The sequence below is a fragment of the Pelophylax lessonae genome, assembly GCF_965119305.1.
Source record: "Pelophylax lessonae genome assembly, chromosome: 4".
NCBI classification, from domain to species: domain Eukaryota; kingdom Metazoa; phylum Chordata; class Amphibia; order Anura; family Ranidae; genus Pelophylax; species Pelophylax lessonae.
The window spans coordinates 523,785,780-523,806,274 of NC_138771.1; the positions used below are offsets into that span (position 1 = coordinate 523,785,780).

Consider the following 20,495-nt stretch of genomic DNA (forward strand, 5'->3'; position numbering starts at 1 on the left):
TGTCTCAGAGACCTCCTTCCTCAGAGATGCAACAAGAAGGAAATCTCTACAAAGTGAGGGTGCTAGAGTGCTTATAAGATCCCTGGGGGACTTTCCAGAATTTCCAGGATTCCCAGGACCTCCGCCAGGTCTTCCGGGACTTTCAGATTTCTAAACACCTCCAATGCTTACAGGATCTCTGCTGAGTCTTCCAGGATTTTCAGCATTCCTAGGACCCAGACTATCTTCTAGACTATAAGCTCTAACGATCAGGGCCCTCTAGTTCCTCCTGTTTTGAATTGTATTGTAACTGTATTGTCTTCCCTCACACTGTAAAGCGCTGCGCAAACTGTTGGCGCTATATAAATCCTGTATAATAATAATAATAATAATAATCTTCAGGAATTCCAGAGCTTTAAGGAATGATGATGGGTGTGTCTTCTGATCAGAAAGGTATTTAAGCTCCAGCCTTTTAAGTGGCCCATGTTATGTCGTATTACCAGACAAAGCACTATAAGGGCTCTTTCACACAGACGGACCGTTCAGATCCGCCTGTCCGTCTTTTTGGCGGATCTGAACGGTCCCCCCATGCATTCCTACGGGGCATCGGATGGCAGCGGAGACATGTCCGCTGACATCCGACCCGATCCGATCCGTCAAATCTGGACGGATGGAAACCCTATTTTCCATCCGTCCAGCGGATCGGATCGGATGGGATCAGATGAGAACGGACCGACGGTCCGTTCCCATCCGATTTCCCCCATAGGGATGCATGGGGAACTGACAGCTGTGTCTCCGCACACAGCACGGAGACACAGCTGTCATCTGCCTGCTCAGCGGGGGATCGGCGGCTCGATCCCCCGCTGAGAAAAGCGGAGTCCGTTTGACGGACTTACTGTGTGAAAGGAGCCTAATACTTACCTGCCAGTTGCCTGTTTGATCCAGGTTGGCCATTACTATCCTATTGCTTGCCACCTATCAGCCACCTGTGAAGACCCTGGCTGGACCTGACTAATTTCTTGCTTGCTGATTACCTGATTATCTGATTACTTTCTTGCCTTTACACCTTGCTAACAGTCTCTGTATGGTAGCCTTCCCATTTTTCAGCTTCCCCTTGAATGAGTCATCCTGAGGGCTTCAAACAAGCACCAGGATGTGGCCTTCTAGATCCCCCCTCCAAGGGGAGGCTGGAATAGGAAACTACAATGAAAGAAGAAAAGTGGTAAACATTAGGGTCTTTAGTTCATCATTCCTTGCAGGGTACTCTGGTAAAGACCAACTTTTACTTAGACCCTACACATCGGATGAGCCTGCGTCACCTTCCAGGAGTACCATAACAAAGAGAATCTAAGCAGTTGGATTTTGAATTATTATTTCCTAATGTCCTGTTATAGGAACACTCTACCTTCATTGTGGTTGGAGGAGGGCAAATCAGGTCCATCTTGACCTTTGACACAGCAGGCCCGGAAGACAAGGCTGCACTGGTAACCCAGGAACAAGCTCTGTTCACAGCTCTGGCCATTCGTCTGGGCCGTCCTGCCCAGCAAGCAGCAGTTGCAGCATCTCTGAGGAAACAAATTAAGTTATGAATGAAGAAACTCTGATTTATCAATGATAGCTAAATTTTAATAGTGATGTGATATTAATGTGATTACAACAAATGAAGCCAGGTATCTATAGACAATGCAATGTAATAACATATTTCCCATAAGCGATAGACTATAATTAATAGATATGTGCAGAACGGAAACATTTGTTTAATTTTGAATCGATTTGAATACTAATTTCATTTTGTTGCATTTGTAACTAAATTTGCTTCATTTAGTTTCCTTTTGTTTATTCATTCTTGACTGTTTTGAATTTTTGCAATAGATTCGAAGTATTTGAATCAAATTTGAATCAAAAATAATGAATTGATCCACAATCATTGTGATCAATCATCCGAATTATTCTATTTGAAATTCAAATTTTCAGAAGACAGCTATATTCTTTCTATTTTATTCTATTCTATTCTATTTTTTCATTCTATTCTTCTCTAGTCAGTTATTTTCTATTCTATTCTATTCTTTTATTTGCTTTTCTATTTTATTCTTTTCTATTCTTTTTGAAATTTGAATTTCAGAAGACGGCTGTATTCTATCTATTTTGTTCTATTCTATTTGCAATTCAAATATCAGAAGACCGCTATATTCTTTCTATTCTATTCTAATTTTTATTTTTTTATTCTATTCTATTTGTTTTTTTTTTAGGTATTTTGTCAAGGCACCTTAGGGTTAAAAAAGGCTGCTCGAGCTGACTTGGTGTCCACTGCCTTGGCACAGATCACATGCTTGACTTTTATCCAAACACAGGATTTCCCTGACTACACTACAAAGGCATAGTGGTAGAACTGGCTCCTGTCTAAACTGGCCCCAGTATGTGTATGTACACATGTGGGATAAAGACCTTTGTTTGTAAGTACCTTGAAGACAAAAACTGATGTGAATACAGTATGTAAATCGCTGTGTATATTGTCAGCGCTATATAAACACCTATAATAAATAAATACCACATCCATTGTTTTTCTTAGGACAGTATGAGCTGCGCAGCAGCTTGTACTTTGCTATATCCACTAGGGGGCACTATGATGTAACAAAAAAATTACAAGGAAATTGCTGCAAGTTTTGTACATTTTTAAACTGATTCAACAATAGGTTACAGCCACCTAAGAGCCACAGCAATTATGAATAAGCAGCCAATAGCAACACTGGATTGTACAATGGTGGGAAGAGAGTGTGTTACAGAGTCCAGAGTCCGCTGAAACGTAAAGGCCTGTGTTAAAGGACATTTATACAAAAAATTATTCATTGGAAACAAAGATAGGCCTAGACTGGTTAGGCTGTAGAGAACAGAAACCCTGGTAACATCTCACCTTAACAAACCTGGATTCACAGGTAGCATTTTCCTGCTCATTGATGTCACAGGAGTCCTTGTCATTGGCGATGTTTATGCCAGTGGTACAGTGCAGTTCCTCCAGCTGATTAATACAACATTGCTCTTGGGTTATCCTAAGGAAAAAGCAGCACATTAAAGAGGCCCTGTTGTCTATTTTAATTTCAACAGAGATCTTCCAATAGGATTACATGTGAATTTAACGCATTTTATGCATGTTGTATACCTCCCTTGCATAGAAAAGCCCTGAGACTGCTGCTGGGTGCCGCCATCTTGGATGTGATGTCAGCAGCCCCAGCAGACTCAGAGTGTCACTCAAGTGGCAATCTATAGTATTCCCCTTAACTTCTCCCAGGGCTGCTACATATAAGTTTATGTAGATAGCTGAGGGTAACAAAAATGAAAATTGAAGGGCCCAACCACTTCTAAGAGGTCCAGATACAACTTTATTCCAATAAAAGTAAAGGGGACAATCCAAAAAGTATCTAACATGTTTTGGGGGTTCAAGAGAACAAACTTGATCAGGACTTGCTTGATCATGATGTGAATAGACTAGAAGTGAACTGGACCTTCACTGTTATTTTTTCCAATGTGATTGTAAGAACAGGTCATTTCAGCAGCTGATTTGGCAGCAACCTGGTTGCAATCAGATTGGAAAAAAATACATTAAAGGTCCAATCTATTCACATTGTCTTTAGCCAAGCCCTGATGAAGGGGGTGCTCTTGGATCCCCCAAATGCTTTGGATACCTTTTAGATTGACCTCCTGACTTTTACTGTAATAAAGTTGTATCTGTAACTCTTACAGTGATGTGGCGCTTTATTTTCTATTTTTGGTAAATTATACTACAGCCAAGGAGACTGTGGACATCCTCTGGGGTGTAAAAGCTGCCTGCCCAGGAACCAGATCATTTACCTCAACATCAATACTTTAAAGTGATTGAAAACGATCACTTTGTAAAACAACCCGTTCAGTCTAAAAGAGAAATGAAAGGCAAAACATTTTTGTATGGATATTAAAAAAATATATATATATAATAAATACTTTTTTTCCCTTTTTTATAAGTGATCACATATCCTCTGCTCCCTCTGTTCTCAGCTGCATAAAAGCTAGGGGGAGGAGAAGCAACAGCACACTAAGCTTGCCAGTGAATGGCTGTGCAGCGGGGGAGTGTCAGGATGAGTTTGATCATTGGAGAGGACCACACTGAGTTCCCAGCATAGCTAGAGAACTGACCACGCTGTGCTCTTCTGCTTAGTGTAGTCAGTTTTATTGGGAAAGGCAAGAACATCAGAAATTTCACACAAAGGAAGCAATACAAAAAAGAACAGGATACTTTATCATACAAGTACATGGTACAGCAGGCACATATCAGGAATATAAGGTGTTATTTTTCCAGTTTCCTCAACTGTGGAGGGGAAGGAAGAGCTGGGCCAGCACAAATAGTAATTAGACACTCCCATTAGAGGAGAGGGCTTTGACATACAAGAAGGAAGGGGACTGTGCTAGGGAACTGATCCTCTCTGGAGTAGTTACATTTTCAGGCAAGTTCAGAGGGACACTGCAAGCAAATATAAAATTATTTATGGAATGGAAAAACACTGCAAGCAAGAATTTAAAATAGCACATACAATTTTTATGTGCTTTTACCAACAATTTGGTGACAGGGTCTCTTTAAAAAGAAGACATCGTATACATTAGGAGAAAGTATTCATGTCACGTTGCTCTGAATAATCAAACTATAAGAGCACTTACAGCTAGACTTAAAATATCTTAATAAAAATATGCAGACTTTGTCAAAAGACACTAGAGCAAAGTTTCTCAACCTTCTTTTAGTCAAGGCACCCTTTTAAACGATGCATAATCTCAAGGCACCCCATTCTAAAAGGTAAAAACGAAATGAATAGTTGTATATAATGCTGGAACATCCACACAGGTAACCGGTACAGGACACCTAACATTAGAGGTGATTTGACCCCAGTGCTGATGGAGAGGGGCAGGGAGGGGCGAACAAGGCTGGTGTGCAGGTGCCTGAGATCCACCTTAATAATTGATGACATCACTGGTTGTTAGGAGGTTAGAAGGTGGCTACAAGGTTGTAAATGTGCACACTGTGGTTTTATGTAACTAAAAGGCAGGCTTAATCCACCTGTTGGCTTTTATATAATTTTTTGGCATTCTGCCAAGGCATTCTAGGGTGCCTGGGCACGCTGGTTGAAAAAGGCTGCCCTATAGTATTTCCTTTAGTTTTTTCCCAGCGGCTACATCAACTACACTATCATTTACCTTGCACAAGACCTTGTCTCATTGCAAGGTGAAAATAAGTGGGTCAGGGAGTAGATCTAAAAACGCACCCTGTCATTTTGCCCTGGATGGGCAAATGTGTCTCTTTAATGGTGGCCATACACTATACGAAAAATCGGCTGAAATTCAGTCATTTGGACAGTTTGTTCGTTTTTAGGCCACTTAATGGTCACAAATCGATAATTGATTGTGATGTTTTTGAGCCAAAAAACGAAGGACAAAGTTGGAAAATTTCTGCCGAATTAACGATAAATTGAAAGGTTCATGTGTTTCTAGTCCAAACTGTTTGCACTAGGTAAATGGGGAGATTGCTGCGCTTACTCATAAAAAGTATGTGTGTTAATACAAAATTATTATTAAAACAAGCTGCCAACACATAATCCTGAATAAGAAACCAGATTCAAACAGACAATGTAAATAATGGTGTAGCGCTAACGTCTTGTAATGACTAAATCAATTGAGTCCACATTAAATAAAGATTTTTCCAGAAAAATGATGAAAGAAAGTCCACAAAGAGCGTGCTCAATTCCCAACCAGGAACTTAAATCTCATCAATATTGGAAACCCGTTTCGTCACACGTTGAAACGTGTAGGAGGAGCTTGCGGTACGTCATGCCGCTACGGACGGGGGACGCGGCAGCCATTTTTCTGGTTGGAAACCCATGTACAGCAGTATGCTGATTGTGTCTGATGTGCTCTGCATTACTGGATTTCATGTGAGTAGGAATTTGTCTACATGGCTTAAAAAAACTTATCTGTGATTATATTACACTATGTGAAGCACTTTCTTTCACGTGGTCGGTTAAACCTGGGAGGAACGCTGGAAACATTGAAGAGAGGGGAGCAGTGAAGTCTCTGTGTGACAGATTACCATTATCTATCCATTGCTGTTTATGATCCCTGTGATAAGGATCATTGATCTCTGGTAAGAGGCCAATTAACCCTTTATGGTGGTGGCTTTCCTGCACTGGGTTTCCAATATTGATGAGATTTAAGTTCCTGGTTGGGAATTGAGCATGCTCTTTGTGGACTTTCTTTCATCATTTTTCTGGAAAAATCTTTATTTAATTTGCACTAGGTATATGTGAAAAAACAAACAAAAAAAGGATTCATTTATGTCTATTTAACGATTTATCGTTCATTACATGATGGCACGATCATCTGCTCTCACGACCGAGTGTTCATTTTTCGAAAATGAGTTCAAGTGTTTTTTGTATATGCTGGCCATACATGGATCTTTTTTTGTTTTTTTTGATCAGCAGATGATATCAATAAGTGCAAAGGATTCCCCCATCCACGCTAACAAGGCGCTGTGCTATTGTTTTCTGACAGCGGGGACTCCTCTGCTGTCAGAATACACCCATCAGCACTGCAACCACTTGGCTGCAGGCACAGATTGAATGAATGTTTTCAAACTCTCTCATTCAGGAGAAGGCAATAATTACATGGCCATAGATTGATCGAAATTCAGCCAGTCGCTGCTGAACCCGCTGAATTTTAATCCATCTATGGCCAGCTTTGGATGCCTTCTAAACATTACAAACACTAAAAACCTTCAGTATTGAAATCTGTCGTACTTGTCTTTCCTATTTAAATTTTTTGCCAGCACTTCAAAAGCTTTCACAGTCCTGAAGTCGGATACTGCGTCTGGTGATCACATGGCCACCAAATGCCCCCCCCCCACACACACATACACACGCACACACACACACACGCACACACACATGGATCCTCTTTCATGTCTGACATTCGCTCCTAGGAGAGCTCCAATAAATAAAGAAAATATTCCTCAATTGCTCTGCTGGGAAGTCTTCACTTCCTCCCTGTTTGGCCTATAAATGTGGTTTGTTTAGCCAAAGGCTGTAAAAGATTTCTTTTTATGAATTGCCAGAATGCCCACGTCTTATCCAGATATCTCTGGCCGATAGGATTCTATTAAAATCCGGGACTTTAATGTTAAGATGGTAATAACATGTCTGAAAGATTTACGAGGGTCATCTAATAGACCTCGGGGTAGCAGATGACTAGGAGCCAATATGAACCTTTTATTATAAACTGATGAAAATTATACTGAGTTTCTAGGTTCCATTTGTAACCCTACCTAAGGCCTGAAATATAATCAGAAATCTCTAATGAGTCATTTTCCGTGACTGCGTATTCTCATTTATTTTTTTATGAGCTCCACTAATGTGCGTCTTATATCAACTTGATCATCTTTAAGTGAAATTCTATTTTCTAATTTTTTTGTATTAGATACAGATCAGCAGAATATGCTTCCAGTGGATTTTGGTAAATTGGGCATGTAGCGGGATTTACATAGATACGGAGATTTCAGAGACAGCAAGAGTCTTTTATTAGCAGCGTAACATAAAAAACAGTGAGGGTCTTTTGTTACAATCTTCACCATCTAACACAAATAAACCACAAAAAGTAAACTTACCTGAAAGCTTACCTTTGATCAGTGTATACAAAATATTTTAAACCTCCCCCCTCTTTCCCCTGGTGTATTGAAAATCTAATGCTTGCTTATGCCTCGTACACACGCAACGATTATCGGCCGACCGATCGTCTGACTTTTGTCCAGAGTTGTGTTTTGTTGGTTGGAATGTGCCTAGACTGCACGCGAATTTTCTCGGCCAACAAAAATCGACTTCAGAAGTGATGTCATGTGCTGGTTTACTTTCAGTGTGTTTTTTCTTCTCTGAGCATGCCCAGTCTTGCTCATCAGATTTTTGTCTGCCGAAATCTGTACTGACTGACGGAAAATCGGCCGTTGTGTTGACGGCCAACAAAAATTTTATAGCCTGCACACCAGATTTTTTTCAGCCGAAAAGTCGGAGTCGGTTGTCGAAAGCATCATACTAACATGCCGAAAATCGGCCGATCGGACGTTGGCCGAAAATTCCCGGCCAATAATCGATGCGTGTACGAGGCATTAGTTCACCTTGCAGCTGCCTTTTTCTCTATTCCCATTTTAGCTCCAGAATACAATGCTGACCGCAGGTTCTGCATTGTATGTGATGATGTTGCCAAGTACACATTCGCATGACTGGGGAAGAGAAGCTACTTCATGTCACCTGTTCATATAATGGAACTGAAGATGAGAAATCCTGAAGATCCGAGAAATAATTTAGGTCATATTGTCTATTATATGTCCCCCAGACTAAATTTTTGTAAGCTGACTGGAGTTTACCTTCAAACTGAAGCTGCCAGGCTATCACACCTCCCAGGGGTCCTCATCTAGACAATTTCCACCTAGTGTAGTCCACAGCACATGAGTTGCTAAGAATCCAAGGTATTCCGAGGGGGTTGTAATATTCAAGAAGTGGTGGCGATTTAATCCTGCCTAGTACAGTCAGCGCACTACATGGCTAAAAAAGGATATGGCCTTTTTTAGGGTCTTCCAGAAGTGTATCTCCACAAAGACAAAACCTAAACCAACCTCTTCCCCCTGTGTTGGGGTACTGTCCCTATCTAATACTCCCACACAGTGAACACTTGTGGTGCAGATTGCCCTGTGTATAGCACAATTCAGCCTACAATGGCCACTGCAATCTCATGCGATGGTAGCTGAGCCCATAGAGGAGTGCACACTAGTCCTCGTCAAGGTTCCTTCTGGTGGCAGCAACAGCAACTGAATTATAAATTATTTAATCACTGTACTTAATCACCAAAGAAATAGATTGCAGAGGGCATGCATGGGTCCAACCAGGAACATTTCCATAAGCAGTTTAGGAATCCAGTCAGCGATATTTCACTAAGATGGTGTGATATTGCAATCAGGGACAGGCGAACACAAGGGTGGGAGGGACTAAAATGTAACTACACCTGTTTCTAGGACTGTTTCTGTCTTAGCTACAGAGGCAGGGTTTTTTTTTTTTGCTTATCTTCAAATATTAGCACATGTATGTGATCTATATAACCCTTCTATTGCCCCATACATGATATTGACGCTCTGGGCACCCCATCTATTAGATTGTGTTCATTTTACATTATTTAGCATGAAGTGAACCTTCACCCAAATATATTTTTTAGTTGTTGCAGGAATTGGTTAGAATCTATAGGCACATGTTTCCTTTTCCTTTTTCACTGGCACCTGAAGCATTGCTGCCATAGGTCATTATGACATCACTGAGAGCATTGGTTTGAAGTTAATCTGAGGTCTGAAGATGCAGAGTTTGGGGCTGACCTGATGTCAGGAAGATTAAGTGCATGGCTGTGCCTCAATATTTGAGTGTGCACATAATACAGCTTGTTGTGCAATACACAGGGTTATGGCAATGTGCACTCATGCGTTCATACATGAATAGGTGTGCACCAGCTTTGGTGCCAATCATTCTAATTAAAGCACAACACACTGGGGAGAAGTTGCTTGGTGGTCAGTTCTTGTGTCTTGACCTGCACTCTGCTGTTTTGTCTTTGACTCTGTGTACCTACTGACTCTGCTTTTTCCAGATCTTTAATTCCTGACTTTGGCTTGTGTCCTGACCTATCTTCTGACTGCTGATTCAGTACCTTTGCTTCCCATCTGATACTGACCCCGGCCTAGATTCTGACCCTGCTCCTGTCTTTTGGTACCACTGCTTCCTGGTGTTGCTGACTCCAGCTCGTCTTGACTTTGACTTGTTTTCTGCCCCTGCGCAGGGCCGGTGCTAGATTGTTTTGCGCCCTAGGCAAGATCAGTTACTTGCGCCCCCCAAAAAAAAAAATAAAAAGGGAAGGGGTTAAAAACTGCTCTATGTCATATCCAGTGACCCTGATCTGATGGTTCCTCCATGTAATGCTGTCATACCCAGTTATCTGAATGTTTCTCTATGTCACATCAGGGGTCCCTGATGTTCCTCCATGTCATACCCGGAGACCCTGATGTTTTTCCGTGTCACACCTGGGGACCCTGATGTTCCTCCATGTCACACCTGTGGACCCTGATGTTCCTCCATGTCACACCTGGGGAGCTCAATCCCCCAAGGCACACCCAGGGATCCCAATTCCTCATGGCACACCTGGTGACCCTGAACCCCTGTTACAATTGTGACCCCTCTCCCCCATGTCACACCTGGTGACTCAGATTCCCCATGGCACACCTGGTGACCCCAATTCTCTTTCACACCAAGGACCCTCCATGTCACACTCAGGAGAGAGTGGCCTGTACTCTGCCCTCCTTCACCGTGATCCTGCTTATTCCTTCTCCCAGGACGCTCCTCTCCTTGACCACAGTGCTTACCACAGCTCAAACCGGCTCCTGGTGGAGGGAGAAGCAGCAGTCAGAGAGCTCCGCACCTCCTTCATCACCAACATCCTTAGACCATTCCGGTGCCTCGTCGCTTCTGCTCCAGTAAAGGTGCCGTCCTACAGTGCCGAGCTCAGGCTCAGGTTCAGCTCTCCTCCACTCCCTGCTTAATACCGACCCAGGGAAATGAATGGCTGCCCACCAGCTCAGTGTAGAGAGTCACTTCCCATCCAGGGTTTAGGCCGCTCAGCTCCAGACGAAGAGGATCATTATGCAGGTAGCACTCCGGTGGGCTCCTTTCCTGCCCCTTGGGGCTCCCCCAATAATGGTGGAAAGCCAGGGCCAGGTAGTTCTGCCACTGCCCCAGACACCTGGCATCATCCTCTGTCCCTTCTTCCTCCCCCACTGCCAGCCCCCCTCAGCTCACAAGGATCATTCATGACGGAGAGTGAGTGCTGACTTGTGGCTGCGCCCCTAGGTGACAGAGAGCCCTAGGCGGCTGCCTAGTTTGCCTAATGGAAGCACCGGTCCTGCCCCTGCGGTTTCCTGTATTCCACCCGTGTGCCAGCATTCTGCAAATTCTGGTCTGAGCATCTCAGCAATATCCAGACTATTCAGACTATCTTCAGATCATTTGATTTGTCTGGATCCACAACAGACACCCATGCCACTCCTTATCCTGATACATCCTGTTACTCCAGGAAGTAGTGGATGGAACATGCCATTCCTCATCCTGATACATCCTGTTACTCCAGGAAGTAGTGGATGGAACATGCCATTCCTCATCCTGATACATCCTGTTACTCCAGGGAGTAGTGGATGGGACCTGCAAGGGAACCCTTCAGCTGAGGTCTGAAAGTGCAGGAACTGGGGCTGAGCTGAGGTATGAAAGTGTATCAATTGAGGCTGATCTGAGGTCAAAAGATCCAGCATTTAGGGAAAATCTGAGGTCTGAAGGTGCAGGAAAAGGGGCTGATCTGAGATGTAAAGGTGCATATACTGGGACTAAACTGAGGTCTGAAGGTGCAACGTTTATGCCCAATCTGAGTTGTAAATATTGTACATGCACAGAGATTGAAAGTCCATGCATTATGGCTAATTTGAAGTGTAAAGGTGCATGAATTGGAGCTGATCTGGGGTATGAAGATGTGTGCCTTTGGGATGATCTGAGGTCTGAAGGCTACGACTACCTAATTATTCTCTAATGTTTGCTAAATAATATAGTAAAGGTTGCTGACCCATAGGTTAGAAAATTGTCATCTTTAAATTGCTTTTTCCCACTATAATAAAAAGTTAAAAACATATATGTATAAAACCAAGTGAAGTTTTCTGCTTTATTGTTTTGCCTTTTAAACAACAAGTTTTCCACATTCTTGTGCAACCCTTCTGTATAAGGATGAGCAAAAATTCGGAGTTTTCACTTATCCAAAATGTTTGCAAAAATCAAGGTTTTGGATTAAATGATGAAGATTAAACTATTGTGCTTTTTGGATGTTTTGAAGGTTTCTGTGTCTCTTTAGAGTTACAGTAGTGTCTTTTAGCTATCCTGGTTCTATTCCTGTACCAAAAAATTCTAATACGAATGCTATAACCCTAAACCAAACTGCTAACTCTAATAGTGGCCCTTACACTAACAATAACCTTAAAGCGGAGTTCCACCCATTTTTAATAGGTTGGAATACATAGATCTATGTAATCCCCTTTAAAACGGCTTTTACCAATGGAAACTTTTTTTTTTTTTTTTGCTAGTAAATACCTTAATTTCTGCTTTATTCCTCCTCTCCTCACTTCCGGGTCCGATCGGCGATGACGTCATTCGGCGATTCGCAGTGTCTGCTGGGATGTATTCTATTCCAGAAATCTCGCAGTAGCTGAGCTGTACTCAGCCGTGCCTGCCCCGCCTCCGCCCCACCTCCTCTCATTAAGTTGTATTGTATGAATGTATTAAGGCCGTTCTCTGCCCCGCCTCCACCCCGCCTCCTCTCATTGGTTGTATTGTATGAATGTATTAAGGCCATTCTCTGCCCCGCCTCCGCCCCGCCTCCTCTCATTGGTTGTATTGTATGAATGTATTAAGGCCGTTCTCTGCCCCGCCTCCGCCCTGCCTCCTCTGCCCGCCTCCTCTCATTGAGTTGTATTCATACAATACAACTCAATGAGAGGAGGCGGGGCGGAGGCGGGGCAGAGAACGGCCTTAATACATTCATACAATACAACCAATGAGAGGAGGCGGGGGGAGGCGGGGCAGAGAACGGCCTTAATACATTCATACAATACAACTTAATGAGAGGAGGCGGGGCGGAGGCGGGGCAGGCACGGCTCAGTACAGCTCAGCTACTGCGAGATTTCTGGGATAGAATACATCCCAGCAGACACTGCGAATCGCCGAATGACGTCATCGCCGATCAGACCCGGAAGTGAGAAGAGGAGGAATAAAGCAGAAATTAAGGTATTTACTAGCAAAAAAAAAAAAAAGTTTCCATTGGTAAAAGCCATTTTAAAGGGGATTACATAGATCTAAAGTTCCAAAAATGGGTGGAACTCCACTTTAAGACTTTATTTATAAACAAAGTTATTTAATTTGCATATCAGCACTGTATTGGCTACCTCGTGGCTTTGTTAATAAACAAAGCCCTGTCACACAGCATGGGGTCTCACAGATAGGACCACCGCATAAAAAAACAGCATTGTCCTAGACAAAGCCCAGCAAAATGTACTAGCTCCATGCAGAAAGGATCCTATTGGGAACTGAACCCAGGTCCCCATTGCTGGTTTCACAGGCGGCTTACATCAACATTACAGACTAAAATAGGCATAAGGGTCAGTGATTGTTGAAAAAGATATCTTTCCCAGCTCTGTCTGATAAATTAGACACTTCTAGACCTGCCCAAGCAGTAAGGTTAGTTTAGTCTGTAGCTGGACCACCATCATATCTTTTCAGCACATGAAATTCTTCACCTGGTTAGATAAACCTTTCAAAGACACAAAGAGCACTTCAGACGCCTAATCTGCAGGAGGTGATGATTGTACAGAAATCTCAGGTTACAAGATTTCAAGTGTTTTTTCTATAGTCTGATGACAGATTTAAAGATTGTTTTGCAAAGGCTGCATTTTAAAAAGAAGTAGTGAAAAAGAACACGTAGGTTGTGTAACCCGTGATTACTAGATATACTGTATATCCTTGTTGGTTGCAAATTCCCAGTGAAAAATAAAAAAATTTCTACTGTAAGGAATTTAACAGCGAATTTAACAACCGGGGTTCTGATGGTCTTCAACATCATCATCAATATCATCTCCCAAATGGTCTGTAGGGATATCGCTCCATTGGTTCTAATGCTTCTATCCTGTGGCTTTCTTTGCTGTTCTTTCATACCTTCCTAGGTCTCCACACTTGCCTGCTGCTGATCTTTCCAGGCTCCTACAGCCACACATTGTTTAAGTCCTCAGGCACGATTTAGCACAAGATGTGATTGGGCAGCAACTTTCTTATAGAGCACAACAACTAAGAGTTGAGTTGGCCATCATAGTAGGCATTTGGCTTATGGATATGCTTTGCTTTGCTTTTAGATTGTCCTTGTTGCTGACCATTCCTGTCTGACCGTGTTTGAAATCAACCCGCCTTGCCCTTTTTCCTGAACCTTGACTTTGATATCTGTTTCACAAACAAATACTCCCCAGATGAACGATAAAACTGTGGACAACCTTTGGAGACCCAGTAGGATAAATTCCAGAGATGTATAGTAACTAAGTAGAACTACTTCACTACTGTACTTAAGTACCGAAAGGCGGTATCTGTACTTTCCTAGAGTAGAATTTTTTCCTCCTACTTCCACTTTTACTTCACTACATTTTTTCGATGATTTCAATACTTCTACTCCGATATTTTTTTTTTGTGCTGCATAGTTACTCGTTACTATTATAAAAATTACCACTGCCAGAACAGTAGATGGCAGGTTTCATGAAGCTCAAAACATGTGTATTATCAGCGCATACGAAAATAAATGTTACTGTATGTATAAATAAAAGCTGCATTTGAAATAATAAAAAACAATATGATGTTCAAACTTTTGACTTCTTTCTTTAATAACTACATAACACAGTACTTGTACTTTTACTTTCAGTACTTGAGTAGCAATTTTCTTTTCAAAACTACTGGTACTTTTACTTTCAGTTCTTGAGTAGCAAAATTTTTTAAAAAACTACTTGCAATACTTAAGTACAAAAAATGTTGAATACTTTAGTACTTCTACTCAAATCACTTTTTGATTGAGCACTTCCACTTCTACTCAAGTCACTTTTTGATCGAGAACTTGTACTTTTACTCAAGTATGGGTTTAGAGTACTTTATACAACTCTGATAAATTCTCGACTCTTCTTGTTGCCTTTGGTACATGGTTGCAGACCCCTGGCTTGAAGTCATGTTCAGTGAAGCTTTTACTTATGCTGTAGTTGAGGTTACAATATGTACAATTTACACGCTAGTATGGGTATGGGTGATTTAGCAAAATGTGGTCATGTACACAAAGTGGATTTGTCTAATGTATGCCAGAGCTTCATTTTACTTCCAGATAAGAGAACATCTGCTCAATATGTTTTGAAGGGCCAAATAACAAGCAGTCTATTTTAGACCACTAGAATTAGGGTTAAAGCCTGTCTGTCTGGTTGGAATTTTCAAACTCATTACCTATTGTTCTGCCATATTAGATAGTACATTAGAATATTGCTGAGTGATTTTGCCATTGCTGATCTTTTCTTCTGAAAATGCTAGCTGCCTGGCTGTCATTTTGATGCTTTGGTAGAGTCACTGACAAGCAACATGAGTGAATTTAGAGGGGCTTATCTACATATTTTGCAACAAATTGAATATTTTTTTCAGAGAATATTGAAGCTATTAAATAAACACAACAGTTGTGGGGATGGTATAGGCACATATTTTCATATGTTCTGTAGCTGTTCGTGGGTAGCTCGATTTTGGGGTGTGACGGCTGGACTTATCAACCTCCGCCTCCAGCTGTCCCTCCCAGTCTCATCAGAACTGATTTTACTAGGGATCCAGGATGATGATCAGAGGCCTAGATGCACCAAATTACTACTTTCGCACCTGTTTTATTATGCCAAGAGGGAATTTGTTCTCAAATGGAATTCCTATTACACCCCCACCCCCGTAGGTTCATGGGAAAAATCTATCAACGCTGCTCTCCCTCTCTATGGGTTAACCTATATAGGCAGAAACTGCCCAAAAATGTTTGAGAGGGTACGGCAGCCATGGCCAGTTTAGTGGGGGGTGGTCTTCCCCCATGGTTATTCTGTTTACATGCTGAAGGCTACGATGTCAATTCCATTGAGTGTTTTGTAAATTGACCATTGTTATTTTATCAAGTATTTTCTGTGGTGTACGTATTGAATTTCTGTTGACTAAGCTCTGTCACTTTTGTCATTGTCAATGTGCACTGTGCTTCTTTGATTGTTTCCATTCTGTTGATTTTTTAACGTCTTGGGTTCCATTAAAGAACATTCTGTTTGTTTAAAAAAAAAGATAAACACAACAGCCAGGCAACTAATATTAATGACAGCCTTCATATATCTTTCAACCCATGTTGGTGAATTCCCATGAATAGGTGCAAAGAGAAGATCATTTAGCAGCAGGGCCAGCACCAGCATAAGGTGGCTTAGGCAGCAGTCATAGGATGCCCACTGGGGCTATTGTATTCTAACAGCCGGAACCAGGGGCTCTCAGAACACGCTACGAGCAGATTCATCTAATGCAGCTTTTGCTCCACCAACAATTTCCACCCGGCCCCTTTAATTTTTCAATCAGAGCAGGCCATCCATTTGGCGAACTTTAGTTCATCAGGAACCGTCTAAATGTCCAACATACTGCATATCAAATCCCAATTACCTGCAATGTTTGGAATCGGACAAAACAGGGAGGTTCTTGCACTCTTGCTTCTGTGATGCCCATTCATATCCACTCGTGCAGCAAGCATCCACTGTGACCTGCGCAGAAGCTGGGGTGACAAAATAATGTTCCAGTTAGAATTATGGTTTTCAGAATGCATTCCTCCCAACCTTCTGAGATAATAAGGATGGGCAAAAATATACAAAAGATACAACTTCAGTTCAAAACAGAATGCATGCACCCCAATCCGTTTGTCAAATTGCCTCGTGCAAGGAACTAACTGCCTATAGGCATATATTGCATATATCAAGCCTTGATTCACATAAGATAATCTGCACAACTGGCTTCTGCCTCCAAAAATACTCAATATAGCTCTTTATTAAAGTGCAATCTAGCAGTGTGGAGTTATAATAAATAACTATTCATCCTAAAACTGGTGGCTTCAAGCCACCAAACAGGCTCAATTTTCAATTTAAATTTAGTCTGTGAAGTTGGAATGTTACATTTCTTGTTAAAATAAGAAACATATTAAAATATAATAAATGACTAGGCACAAAATAAATATTAGAACAACATGTAACCTGATATAAATGTACTGGCAGTTATTATCTTGGCCAGAACTCTTCCATAATTCAGTTCATTCTGTAGTTTTGCTCATAATGCAGGCATTCAGTAAGTGTTAAGTTTTTTTTTTCTCTTGACAAATAAAAGTTTTAGCAGCCTGTGAGACTTTTCCAGATACCAAATACAAGTGTGAACAGGAGAAGCTGGATGGTGGCAAAGGCTGCCACTTGGCTGTGACTGCCAACACAAAATTGGTCATTTTTAGTTTGTCCAAGGTCTCATCTAATTTTGCTATAAAACATACTAAGCTTACAGCACGTCAAATAATTAGAAAACACCAGATTTTATTATTATCAGTGTAAAATTTTTATAAGAAAATGATCCACCAGGAATGTGTGTTACAGCCACTGCTTTATGAATGAGCCACATTTTGTTACTATGTAGAGTAGTAAATGCAGCTTATTAGGCTCATGTCACTCTTTATTATACGAGAGTTATAAAGTGGCAACAGATTAAGCAATGCTTTACCAGGGCCGGCCTTAGGTGTTCAGGCGCCCTGTGCGAGCTAATCCTGTGGCGCCCCCCCCCCCGCGCGCATTTTCTTGCACCTTTTTTGCACTTTATTTGACTTTTCTTTTTTATGATCACTAATAACCTAGCCCCCCTTACATCAGAGACCCCCCACACAGAGCCCCCTTTACATCAGAGACCCCCCACACAAAGTCCCCCTTAATTTAGAGCCCCCTACATCAGAGAGCCCCCACACAGAGCCCCCCCTCACATCAGAGACCCCCCACACAGAGCCCCCCTCACATCAGAGACCCCCCACACAAAGCCCCCCTCACATCAGAGACCCCCCCCCCCCCACACACATCAGAGACCCCCCACACAGAGCCCGCCACACAAAGCCCCCCTAACATCAGAGACCCCCACACAGAGCCCCCTTTACATCAGAGACCCCCCCACACAAAGTCCCCCTTAATTTAGAGCCCCCCCTACATCAGAGAGCCCCCACACAGAGCCCCCCTCACATCAGAGACCCCCCACACAGAGCCCCCCCACACAAAGCCCCCCTCACATCAGAGACCCCCCACACAAAGCCCCCCCTCACATCAGAGACCCCCCACACACATCAGAGACCCCCCACACAGAGCCCCCCACACAAAGCCCCCCTAACATCAGAGACCCCCTACACACACACAAAGCCCCCCTCACATCAGAGACCCCCCACACAAATCCCCCCTCACATCAGAGACCCCCACACAAAGCCCCCCTTACATCAGAGACCCCCACATCAGAGAACCCCCACACAAAGACCCCCTCACATCAGAGACCCCACATACAGAGCCGCCTTACATCAGAGACCCCCACACATCAGAGACCCCCCCCCACACAAAGCCCCCCTAACATCAGAGACCCCTCACATCAGAGACCCCACACAAAAGAGCCCCCTTACATCAGAGACCCCCCACACAAAGCCCCCCTAACATCAGAGACCCCCTACACACACACCTAGCCCCCCTTACATCAGAGACCCCCCACATCAGAGACCCCCTTACATCAGAGACCCCCCACATCAGAGACCCCCTTACATCAGAGAGCCCCCTTACATCAGAGCTCCCCCCACACAGAGCCCCTCCCCCCACACAAAGCCCCCTTACATCAGAGCCCCCCACATCAGAGAGCCCCCCTTACATAATAGACCCCCCACACAAAGCCCCCTTACATCAGAGCCCCCCCCCACACAGAGCCCCCCACATCAGAGAGCCCCCCTTACATTAGACCCCCCACAAAAAGCCCCCTTACATCAGAGCCCCCCCCACACACAGAGCCCCCCACATCAGAGAGCCCCCCTTACATCACAGACCCCCACACAAAGCCCCCTTACATCAGAGCCCCCCCCCCACACAGAGCCCCCCACATCAGAGAGCCCCCCTTACATTGCAGACCCCCACACAAAGCCCCCTTACATCAGAGCCCCCCCCCACACAGAGCCCCCCACATCAGAGCCCCCTTACATCACAGACCCCCCCACAAAAAGCCGCCTTACATCAGAGCCCCCCCACACAGAGCCCCCCACACAGAGCCCCCCTTACAAAGCCCCCCTCACACAGAGCCCCCCACATCAGAGACAGCCCCCCACATCAGAGAGCCCCCCTCACACAGAGCCCCCCACATCAGAGACCCCCCTAACATTTTTTTTAAGGAGACCTCACTTACCCTACCTCACGCTGTCTGCACTTTTCGTTAAACCTCCTGCCCACACATCCTGGGGAGTGTGGGCGGGGCGGGAGGAGGAGAAGAGCGGGGCGAGGAGGAGCTGACGATCCCTGCAGGAAGGAGGGATCTGTCACCGCACGTGGATCGGAGGCTGAGCTGTGTGTAATACACAGCTCGCCTCAGACTGTCTGCAGGCTGCAGCAGTAGGTGAGGTGACCGAGAGGTGACCGAGGCACAGCCGCACAGCGGGAGGTAAGCGGCGGCCACGGCCTGTGTTAACCCTGTCCAGGCTGCGGTCGCCGCTTACCTCCCGATGTGCGGCCTGAATCGCCTGATCTTCTACGAGCTGTGATGGCCGCACGGCGCCCTTGTTGCCCATGGCGCCCTGTGCGGCCGCACAGCTCGCACACCCCAAAGGCCGGCCCTTACAATCCAAAGGGAGAGGCAAGTGAAACAAAAGAGGGTTACTTATGGGGGGGGGGTGAGTTGATGGAGAAAGTAAGGCAGGCCATTGACAGTGCAAATTTCTTTCCTGCAACCCGGGGTGGGGTTGGAAAGCAGCTGGAACGCACACTGTCTTCAGATCGGCGATTCCTTACTTTACTGATCTAAGCAAGCAGAGAGTGCCATTGGAGGCACTCTAAATGTGATTTGGTCTGGATTGTAATTGTTATTGATTTTAAATAAAGGGCATTGCACAATGATGTATTTTATCTATTGAGAGAATATATCCTTGGATTGTGACACTCCTCTCATGGGATTCTGGCTATTTAAGCGGATTTACCTTCCAGTTAAAGAGACACTACAGGCACTATAGGTTCTCAGAGGCCTGAGTGCATTTGGTGAGTGGCAAATTTAGCACTAGGTGGTGGAACAAGCTACACCAGCACAAAGTTTTTTAATAAGAACACATATCACTTGTGATCACCGTCTTGGATGGACTTTTTGGATTGATCACCATTTGTTCAAATTTTTTTAGAAAAGATATTGGATACTTTAATCATTTTTTTAAGTGGCACTGGGTTGTGCATGCAGACATTGTTGCACTTTATTGTTGAATGCACTTTCATTCATCTGCACATTTATTTATTCACAATTTTATTCATCTGCACGTAAATTATTACTATTATATAATATTTTTATGTATGTCAGAAATTGCACTAGTTCTCTATTTAGAAGTTTTTTGAAGTACTGTATTTATTTAGAATTTTTTTTTTTTTGCTCATATCGTTTAGCATTGAACATATAGCACATTATTTATTTATTTATTACTAATTCAATTATCAAGCACATATCACTTTGTTAATACTATAGCACGGTTTCTATAAATCATCACTTGAATGTGTGCTAACTAGTAGTAGCGCCTCA

At 43.3% G+C, this 20,495-nt stretch overlaps 1 protein-coding gene across 2 annotated transcripts in view; it reads right to left on the reverse strand.

Annotated features, from left to right (window-relative positions):
- The window catches only part of FBLN1 (fibulin 1), a 138,134-nt gene that overhangs the window by 72,465 nt on the left and 45,174 nt on the right, over positions 1 to 20,495 (reverse strand). For both annotated transcript variants that reach the window (XM_082255076.1, XM_082255077.1), the window contains exons 2-4: positions 16,344 to 16,452; positions 2,891 to 3,026; positions 1,385 to 1,544 (exon numbers count right to left, since the gene is read on the reverse strand). In XM_082255076.1, coding sequence (XP_082111202.1) covers positions 1,385 to 1,544; positions 2,891 to 3,026; positions 16,344 to 16,452 — 405 coding nt within the window. The remainder of the gene's footprint in view (positions 1 to 1,384; positions 1,545 to 2,890; positions 3,027 to 16,343; positions 16,453 to 20,495) is intronic.